Source organism: Hylaeus volcanicus, chromosome 8 (genome assembly GCF_026283585.1).
Source record: "Hylaeus volcanicus isolate JK05 chromosome 8, UHH_iyHylVolc1.0_haploid, whole genome shotgun sequence".
Lineage (NCBI taxonomy): Eukaryota > Metazoa > Arthropoda > Insecta > Hymenoptera > Colletidae > Hylaeus > Hylaeus volcanicus.
Window position 1 is genome coordinate 9795891 of NC_071983.1, and position 10926 is coordinate 9806816.

The window sequence follows — 10926 nt, forward strand, 5'->3', positions numbered from 1 at the left end:
TCATGCCAGCGAAAAATCGTCTTGGACGATGGAGAGAGCCCGAGGTCGATGCTCCGACACGAGCCACGGGGGAAAAGGCGACGACGAAGAGAGTGCGAGCACGAGGAAGGAGGAACCGTCCGTGAAAGTATTTTCCGCTTTGTCGCGCGTCTCGTCGCACCGGCTGAGAAGCTACGAGCTACGTTGGGGGTGTGTTACGAGCGTGTAACGTATCGCGAGGTAAATAAGTCGACGCCTCGACGATGCCCGTCGGAACGAAAGTCGACGAACACCGGGAGATTCCTTTTGAGAACTAAACTTTCGTCGTCGGATCGCAATTTCGAGGAACCGACGAACTTGGACGAACCGAGTTTTCCTCGCCAGAAGACGCGCACTCGATAACCTCGAGTTCTCGCCTGTCCAACGCCCAGCGCGTCACCCAGCGCGAAAATCGTTGCTGGAATTTTAACGAGTATTAATATAATTTCCGGGCGGTGTAATTAAGCGCGGCCCGTGACACGAGTCTGACGCGTTTCACGACGAGGGCAGAACGAAAAGCGAGAACAAGGGAGCGAACGGGCAGACAACGAGACCGAGAGATCGCAATGAAACGTAACGGAGACGCCGGTCGTAGACGGAACGCGACGCTCGGGGGGAGCTGGGGGGAGTGGGTCGGACGCGACGGGGTCCAGAAGACCACCTGCGGCTGGTGATTGTGTTTTTTTCTGGGACATTTCATTTTTCCAGATTCGAGAATTTTCGCGCGAGCTTTTTCATTGTTTTTCGAGAGGGGATTGGGGAATTCTGTTGAATGAAATGGTAATTTTATTCTTGGCTGAGTACGAGTTACGAACGGTATTTTTATGCTATGGTATTCAACGAAAGACCTGAATATAGAGAGGAATGTCGTGTGTATTAGGTGGGTCAAAAATCATTCTGGTATGTATCAAAATAATTGTTGTACATTATCATACGTCATATGGGTATCGCTGTTTTCCATTCATTTCCAATCTGAATGTTCTACATTTACTCAATATTGCATTTGCCTTTGATTCAATAGCAAATCGAAATATTTCAAAAGATGTAATATTTGTTTAAATTGCGCTAGAAATAGCTACGAACGAAACGCAAGTAGGTTTAGCGCGAACAGACCAATGCAGTCTGTACATAGTCCGCCTATACTACTGCACAGTGATGTCCGACATCACCGTCATGACGGAAACTTCTCCATGTTGCCAACATATTTTTACAAATACCAAGGAAGTTTCTACAATTTCTCCGTAGAAATTTCTCTCGAGGATGCTTCGTAATCAGAACGCTGTTAAAATCGCTTCTGAGTCCAAGAGCTCAGAGTTTTATCCGGCTTGGATTAACGGGAGTTAGTGGAAATGCTATTTGGAGAGGAAGGTGTCTATGGCGTGGCTACAGTATAGACGTAGTAAATCGCACTCGATAATTCCCGAGCTCGATCGGCAGCTGCCGCGATGGACAACGAGTTGAGAGTCCGGACGCGTCGACAGGAAGGAGCGGTGCTCGACGCACGTCGAGAGGAAGCGATGGTAACGCGACGAGATTTGCTTATTCGATCGGTAGCTTTCTACCGGACGGAAGCGCGAGCTACGTCGCTTGTCGCGTACGTTATCGAGCGCAGCAGCGACGTTCCACGATGGACAGTTACTCCTCGTTAACGCCCTTCCCGCCTCCATCGGCTTCGTACCGCTCGGCGACAACGCGCTCGGGATTCCGTCTGTCACGGAGAAGATTAATTATCGAAACGCTATCCAATTCGCGTCGATCGAATTCTCGAGTGCGGCAAACCACTGCGGATCTTCGCGACGTTCTTTTATCGGTACACGCGATATTTGCTATCTCCGATCGAACGTTTGTCTAAAGAACATAGAATCTATAAAAAGAATCTGTATATTCTTGCGATTATACCCTTAATTGTTAATATTCGATTGGAGTTCGTGATGCGGGTAGTCTCGAGCGTTACTGTTTAGTACAGGTGCGGCCATGAGGGATCAAGAATGCAAATTAATTTGAACAAGGAGCATTATAAAAATGACAAAGTTGGTATGCCACGTGTAATGCCTCGAGCGATGATTAATATTAAATTATTTGAACGTGCAAACGCTGTGAATGAGGCCGTTAGTAATATTTTATTAACAAAATGAAAATGTTAAGAACATAGCGATCGTAAATAATCAGTAGGTATGGAGCGGGAGTTTAGGCATGCTCGATTCTATTCACGTAGTAATTCAGTCTGTACGAACCGCAAGAATTTCCATTGAACTTTTTCGAGCACACTAATGTATTCCATTCGGTGGGATGATTAAATTACGCTCGTTTACAGAATTGAAAAAAAAAAATATTATTTCTAAACAGACAATTTGAGATGGAATGGAAAAGATAAAACAGAGTGCTTCAAAATATAGCATCATTAGAAAATTAAACGATGACATAACGATATCAAGCAGGAAGTGATGAAACTGTGACGAATCATGTCAATTAAAGCATCAAATAGCACAGCTATGTCACGTGTGAAAGATTATAATCGTGTATTATAAACTTACCCGTTATCGTTGAGAGATAATAGCTCATCAATATGGAGAGATTCGAGCGGCAAATAAGCAGGACTTTAAGCAGGTCTCGATCTGAAAATAAAATTGAAGAAGATATCAACGCGATTACAGAGATTATTATAAGTATTACGTTGTCGTTTCAATCCCAGGTCAAGGAGAACGTGCTGGGCGGTCTCTTCGTCTGACCAAAGTACGGGTCGCGGTTACTTCTACTTTCGGCTCGAGCCTACACTCTACGTAATATACAGTTTCGTGAAATGATATGCGTTGCATCGAATGATTTGCATGTATACACATTCGTTTGAAGCAATACATTTATCACCTTAACACATTCGCGACCGGCTGATATTTTACGTTTCTAATACCGAGTACTTACGAAAATAATAAAATTCTGAAGCTGGACATCGGAATTTTGTATCGTCAGGGCGAAGATAAAAATTTAATACGTAGATGTATATCGTAAAATATGTTTGGAAATATCAGTGTTATAAATATGTGGTGTATAAAATAAAAAGATTTTCATAATTTCTTCAAATCCAAGAACAGAATTCATTTCGATATATTTCCTAGGAAGATCGTAAATACTTACGAGTTGATTTTAAATTTATAAGTGTCCTACCCTGTGAAATTTACGAATGATCATATCAGATTACCATCAGATTTTCCATCTAATTTTGCATGCAGTAAATTTCATCAGCTCTTTGATATATAATATTATAACAAAAAATACGAGAGGCTGGGAACGAACCGTGGACCGTGGGGTAAGGTTACCAAACGCGTATTCGGCCATTCGAACAGGACTGTGGCTGGTCAAACGGACGATCGGCGACCAGGAGGAAATTCGATGGCGGGATAGATTTTCAGTGAAGTCCAGCGTATCGAATCGAACGCTGGTACGCGATTCGCGGATCCAGCGAGGCGTGAAAGCTCGACTCGATGTTTCGGTATTTAGCGTCTCACGGATGGTTGTGCCCGGGCGTCGACAACCGAGTAACGAGAGGCGATTCAATAATTTCAATATTTTTTAACCCGGTCGGACGATTTTATTCATTTGTTCGCGGAATCACGCTTTTATGAAAAATACGAGGAGGAACTCGCGACGATTTGTATGCTCGTAAGTCCTTCCTCCCTGACACGATCGCGTAAGTGGTTCGGAGAGGAGCATGCGCGAGAGAGAGATGCGAGATTCTTTTTGTATTTCGGTCATACGGCAGTTCCGTGACACAGAATCCTGTTCCAGGGGAAGGAGAAAGAAGTCGGGAGAGAACGCGTTGAAAACTTTGTTCCAGGAGCCGGCTCGAAGGCGCATCGAAGGCGCCCTTTGTCGAAGGAACTCGCTTCTACTATCATCTCGACTCGTCCTTCAGTCGTCTCTCTCTTTCATGAAAGATTTTCGTGCAGCGTTTCTTTTTCGTATCGACGATCCATTTTTCCCTTCTTCCTTCCCTGAGTCGAATCGTCGAGTCGTATTCTTTGCCACGAACAATGAACGACCAAGGATGATGGGACACTATGAATACCGTTTTATTGCAAAGAATGGTTGAAACGAAATTTATATTTGAGTTTTGTACATTCCCCTGACATACCATACAAATATCTTTTATGCCATGTAATGGACACTATGTGAAAGTACCTATGGAAGTTGAAATTTTGTTTTTCATTATATCGCCGATTCGCGAAATTTTTCCGACGAAAATGAGTCCAGACACATTTGACCTCGTTCGGAATATTTTTAATTATACGTTATTCGAATTGCTTCTGAAATACTTCTGCCTACGTGTAATTAAAACTACCTCGAACGAGGCTGTGTTTGAACTCATTTTCGTCGGTAGAACCGCATCGACCATCAGTAATACTCTCGCGGAAGTGTTGAAATTTATATTTTCAGTAATGGATAAAATTCGATGTACGATAACGATCGCTGACGTTTGCGAATAAATGAAATCAATGGCGGGAATGGCGCAGGCGCTCTGAGAGGAATTTTATCAGAGATCGCTTTGTTTGGGCATCTTCATTAGTAATATTTTATCCATTCGTAATACTGTTATTTTTTGTCACTATTAGACTATTACATCAAATGAGATATACAGTCAGCCCAATAAATATTCGTAGCCTCTATATCTGTTGAAGAAATTTGTTTAAATTAAATGGCAGGTTTGATGTTTCCAAGTGTATGTATGAATAAATATGTTGATGTATATATAAATATATACATCTATAAACTTATATACATCTATAAGCTTATTCATATTCGTATTTATAATGAAAAATTAATTTGGTAAAATCGAAACTATTATTAATTTAATCACACTTCTTCGATAGACACAGAGGGTACGAATATTTATGGGATTTACTGTACAAAGCAAAAGTAGAGTGTACTTTCCCAAAAATAAGTAAACGACTACTGGCTAATCCTACAATAATGCCTCCGAATAAAAAAGCCTGCGTTGCCTTGCGAAGAACGTGAACACACTAGTCCTTCTAGACCTCGTTCGGGGTTGAAATTGATTGCATGCGAGCGAGGAATATTGAATCTCGAGTATCGGATGCCCGCTGTCTGTCGCAGGTGCTTCTGTTTCCGGAGGAGGGCTGGGCAAGAAGCGCGAGTAGTTCCTACTGGACCTTGACGCCGTTCTGGTGGAGTCGAAGTCGGTGCAAGGTCGTCGAAGTGGCTGGGACCAGGAGGTAAGTCCCCGAAATTACTTCTTCTCTCGATTGGCCGGTGTCTGATTCGCGTCTTCCGACGAATCGAAGGGTTTTACCGATTGTACCGCGGGACTCGACGCGACGATAACGTTGTTGCAGCGTTAACGGGGTCAGCCGTTGAGGACGCGGCCGATGCACACGTACGCTGTCATGACGTTTTGCCATAATCGTATTCCTCGCGCGGACGGAAATTCGTGCTTTTAGGATACGTGGCCGGAATGTCTACACCCTGCTTGTCGCGCCACTAGTCGAGAATTGCAGGGACGGTGCGTTTGAAATTTCAGTATCCTCTTATTTCCCTCTCGCAGACCATTTCCACGAGTTCTCGCGTCGTTCTCGATATACAGTCGCGAACAATTCATTGGCTCCAATAGGGTATAACGTATTTACGAATACGTACGAATAGTGTACGAATACGTTCTATAGCGATGTTATCCCATTCCATCAAATTTCCCATAGTAGATTCCACAGTGATGAGAAAATTTTCCGTAGTAGATTCCGCAGCGATGAGAAAATTTTCCATAGTAGATTCCATAGTGATGAGCAAATTTTATGAAACTTTCCAAACTGGACGAAACACAATAATTGGTTGTCGAGAAAATGGATCATTTGTTGACTAATTAATGCAGAATTTAAGTAATCTAGCAAGATTCAACGCTCTGTACCTCAATAGATGAAAGTGATTATAATGATGACATCGGTGATCAATCGCTCCTCTCTTTTTTTAAATTAATTAATTGTCGGATTCGCATTCCTCCTATCCTTCCACTATGTAAATTCAACGCAGGTGCTTCTGCTATATGCTTTTATTTAAACTCCTACTTTTAGAACTGGCCTTTCCAAAGTTGATTCAATAATTCGTTGTACAGAGTGGACTTTTCCTGGAGCTCGTTGAGCTCGTTCAAGCACTCTGTTTTCCACCGCTATCCTAGGTAATTAGCCTAATTAATTTATTTGCACGTACAATTTTCCTCTATTTACGCCCCGCATTTTTCGTTACTTCCTCCCTTCTTTGTCATCATTTCGGGTCCCTGATGTTTACCAGCACCGATATTATATATTCTATCGTTGCCGTCTCGTGGGCGACGAATAAACGGAATAAATAAGCAAGTTTCCCGATAACTCATTGGTTGAGTTTCGCCGCGCAGCCAGGACTCCCTCGAGATCCATTACGACCCGGCTGTACAGCGAGTCGACGGAACTTATTTGACTCGACCGAGCACGACGGTATCGTCGTTACGTGGGTTGCCAATTGCAGCTTATCCCTTAACTCGCGTGCGATCTTGCCGCGGGACGCGTCGTACGATCCGCTCCCTTATCGGCGGGGAGTGCGTCGCCTTGCTTTCCATGATAAACTCCGTGGTAAGATCAAGAAAGGGAGGATAAGGCGCCTCGGATCTGCATTTATCGCCCGGTCTCTCGGTAAACTAGGACTCGGCGATTTTCTAGCAAAACGACCATGGACGGTTGCAGTTAAACCGTCTGCCAACCTGCCAGTCCGATAAGCTTCGCGATTTACAGCGATCCCTTCGATTCTGGCTTTCCTCCGGAACAGCGCTCTTATCCATTCCGCTCTCATCCTGCTGCTTTGCTTAATTTTTCTTCCTTGGATTTGGCGCAGGGAATGATAGAAGCTCGCGAAATGGAAGACTATCGTATTAGCAGATAGAATTCTGGGATAGGCAAAAGTGAAAAGCTGGACAGTTTTCCGATCGGCGCGATCAAGATCTTGAATTTCCTACGCTATTGTCTCCCGGATGAAATTTAATAGCCGTTCGGTCGATTTCTATTTGAACCATTGCGATCCTCTCGCCCATGAATACAAAGGAACGGTTACCATGAATCGTTATACGTGTTCGTGAATCGATTACTTCTCATGTAACAAATCTATTTCTATAGTGACAACCCGAGAGACACTACAATTCCGTAATCGTAGCTCGATCAATAGCATTAGGAGTGATACCCTATCGCAAAGAGTATCCCTATCAAGAGAGGCGTACAGTCACTCCCATAAATATTCGTACCTCCAATGTCTGTTGAAGAAATTTCTTAAATTTCATGTTCGACTGGAATTCCTTATCACGTGTCTCACACGTTGTTATAGGCTAAAGGGTTAAATTAAATGGCAAGTTTGATGTTTCCAAGTGTAAATACATGAATGTATATACGATGTGTTTGTGATAATACACATATGGATGTATAAGCTTATTCATATACATATTTAAAACGAACAATTCATTCGGTAATATCAAAACTATTATTTAATTTAGTCAAACTTCTTCAACAGACATAGAGGGTACGAATATTTATGAGATCGGCTGTAAGAACGAAGAGTGTTGGTATCGTAAGCGTTAACAAAAAGTTCAGCAAAGATGGAAAAGTTTGGGAAAAAGTCGAGATTGCCGATGCTTACGAAACTAGTTTATCGGGATGGATGGAAACGATCTTCCGGTCGGCCACGCGAGACGGTCGTTCGCGACGCTCGAAGAACTCGCATCGCGAGCTCGGTCGGCCGAAGTTGCAGACGGGCTTTTCTAAATATTCCCCGTCGGGTAATTTTGTCCTGGGCCGCGGGCGACGAGACCGCGTTAGTTAAGGCAAACAAGCCGCTCCACGATCCTCGATTCGGACTGATCTCAACTTCGGACGACGACGATGTAAATACGTCTGTCTTTGCGTAGCTCGGACACCGCTCACGCGTAACGCCGGTCAAAGTTCGCGATTCGACGTCAGATTTGGAAGCAGCCTTCGGTTCGACTTCGCCTTTACCCGTTGTCCAATTACTTCTTCGTCCTTAATTGTCCTCTCATCGCTACAACCGCGCGGGCTCTTTAAATCTACTCTGCTTTTAAATGTTTTACCAGTCTTTCATCCACCCTCTATTCATGTCGTCCTGTTTAGTTCTTTTTGCTCTGCATTTAATCATTTGCGCATCTTTTTTATTTAATGGGACACCCACATCGATGTACACGTTACGTTACTAACGCTAGCATCAGGGTGATGTACGAAACGAAACGAAGCATCGAGTAATAAAAATAAAATAGCGTAAAGAAGAAAAAGTAAATACACTTTACGGTACGAACACATTGTACACCTACACGAGCATTAAGCTGATCTGGAGTGGTCGGAGGGTAAATTCAACGAAGCACGCACAGATTTCTCACAGGGAGGAAAGAGAAAACGAGAATGAACGGTTCCTTTGTGCGGTGTCCTCGTTAAAGAAAACGGTTCGCAACGGTCACGTTCGGCCGTGAATCGATAGTCAATGCCGATTCAAATTCGTTCGTCTCATCTTTTATTGAAGGGGCTCGCGTAACGCTGGTTCGGCATCCAGGAAAGATCGACTTCGAGATTCGTCGCGGAGGAACGAACTCGGGCAATCGATGCTCGCACGTAGAACGCGCGGCTGGCGGACGGGTCGAGCATCGAAAGGGTGCTTCGGTTGGAAGTTTCCTTTGTGAAGCGAATCGAGGACCGGAGGAAAAGTCAAAGCACCAGCCATAGTGGATTTTAAACCGAGTGTTGGATCCGCCGCACTTCAATGGAGGGCGTTTAAACTTTTAATGATCGTCGCCGGCTGAAGCGCTCGCCGGAATAAGCCCCTCGAGTCACGGGGGAGGGCTGCCCCCTCCCCCTACTCGCGCGTTCTCCACCCTCGCTTATCCTCCACCCTTCCGGTTCCGAAAACGCTCGACCCCTACCTCACTGCCATTTCTCCCCATTCGAGCTTCTCCCTTCTTTTCCCGACCTTTCTTCGTTTATTAATTATTCTCGGTTCGTTTCGCGCGTACGACTGAGTCCAAGTATTCTGGCGCCACGTTTTGTCCTCGGTTTCTCGAGCCTTTCTCGTGGAATTAAACCACTTGTCATCGATTCCTCGGAATATATCGAATGCGATGTTACGGCATACATCATAGAATATATTGAATATATCAAAAAAGAAAATTCTGAAGCACTTTTTGAAAGATCCTTTATGTTTGCAGTGGTGTCATGCTTTAAGAAAGCTATAAGAATTTATAATCAAGTTTAAAATTACCAAAAAAGACACGTTTTCAAAGTCAGACTATTTAATGTAACGCGATTCCTGTTCACACATTTTGCAAGAGATGACGCAGAGTGCAAAGGGTTAACGAATCAGATTTATTCGAACTATCGCACCTTTAACCAAGTTTTCCCTATTCCTCCCCCGTGAAAGGCGAGGTCGACGTCGACGTCGGCCCTCGTTCAATTCTTTCTAAAGTGGTATCTCCGACAACGTGTAACCTGACGGCGGAGCATAAAGCGTCGGTCGAATGGTGAAAAAAATAGGCGCAGAGAAAACAAATTGCCGTAAACCGTGTCGCGTACGGGCGACGGTAATCGCATTACCGATTTACGGGACGATAAAACGCTTACCCGGGGGGCCAGGCCAAGTGCACGTTTTTCCGCGAGTAGAGCTGTCGGCTGTCGGCGACAGCTGGAAAATTTTGACCCGTGAAAATCGGCGTGCTCGGCTCTCTTAATTTGCCGGTGAAACGCGCGCCGTGCTTCTGGCGATCGCGATTTCGTGCTTCATAATTACTTGTCCGCGAATAAATACACCTGCACGGTTTTCCGGTCGGCGTTAAACGGCTTAATCGAACGCTGTTCGATGTATGAATCAACAAGAACGACAAACGCCGTTAATAAACTACTGAAATTTTCAATAGTCTAAATTAGGCTGTCCGTTTTGTCCCATCGCGCGCGCAGACGGATTTACACAAAATCGCGGCCGACGGACCGAAATAGAAATTTCAATTCACCGAATCTGGCCTGCGAAATTAGTCGATGCTGTTATCCGTGTATAGATTTCCGTTAGCTCCGGTATTTAAAAGATTTTTTATTATTAGATGTGACTAATGGTTAATAACTGTTAACCTCTTATGCACGACGCGCTACTATCGCGGTTTTCACGGATGCCACCTTTCTGAGCATATCTAATATCATATCTTTAAGAAAAACTATAACTCAATCATCGAGAACTTCGTCCTAAAGTACTCGCGTAAAAAAACAGCATTCCGTCCTGCATTGCAGTGTCGTTTACGCATCATTCGCGTTGAACTCTGCTGTACAGAGAAACAGTCGTGCCTAAGAGGTTAACTAGTTAAGTTATTAAGTTATGAGATCGTCTTCTGAGAATGCACTTGCACGTTTGAGGATGTAAAGGGTGTGTTGTGTGCGTATGCTTTGGGTGCCAAGCGTGAGATGACAAGAGAAGTCAGTCTGAGGCGGAGAGACTCAATGTGTACATATCGAACGAGAGTATCAAGATTATTGCGTGTGATTTTTAGGTTTTTATACATGTATTGATTATTTAATGAGAGAGAGAGAGAGAGAGAGATACTTTTAAGCCTATTTAGACCTAAAATATCTAAACTTCAGAAAGTTGTTTTTGAAATGTTTAAAAGCTTCGTCTCTACACATCGTTTCACCGAGTGGACTGTTTTGTTCTAGGTACAGCACTCAGGCAAAAATGGTAGACACGGGAACGGGGACGCTCTACATTATTGGCTCTTTCAAGAGAATGACGATCGATCCCGATTTCAAGGTACGTTAATCTTACTCTCGCGAGTCTCGCATACCCTATGGGTTTTTCAAACGACGGTCATTGGGAAGTACCTCGACCGCGTAGTTTGCCGTT

The 10926-nt window shown here is 44.0% G+C and overlaps 2 protein-coding genes across 7 annotated transcripts in view; one reads left to right on the forward strand and one right to left on the reverse strand.

Annotated features, from left to right (window-relative positions):
* Window positions 1-10926, reverse strand: part of LOC128880968 (uncharacterized) — a 105458-nt gene that overhangs the window by 55265 nt on the left and 39267 nt on the right. For 2 of the 3 annotated variants that reach the window (XM_054131584.1, XM_054131585.1), the window contains one exon: window positions 2553-2633. The gene's annotated coding sequence lies outside the window, so the exon portion shown is untranslated. Of the gene's footprint in view, window positions 1-2552; window positions 2634-10926 lie in introns of those variants that run through there. The other variant, XM_054131586.1, reaches the window with a different exon arrangement.
* Window positions 1-10926, forward strand: part of LOC128880967 (uncharacterized) — a 41639-nt gene that overhangs the window by 23157 nt on the left and 7556 nt on the right. For 3 of the 4 annotated variants that reach the window (XM_054131581.1, XM_054131582.1, XM_054131580.1), the window contains 2 exons: window positions 5128-5246; window positions 10740-10833. In XM_054131581.1, the coding sequence (XP_053987556.1) occupies window positions 5128-5246; window positions 10740-10833 (213 nt within the window). Of the gene's footprint in view, window positions 1-5127; window positions 5247-8571; window positions 8870-10739; window positions 10834-10926 lie in introns of those variants that run through there. The other variant, XM_054131583.1, reaches the window with a different exon arrangement.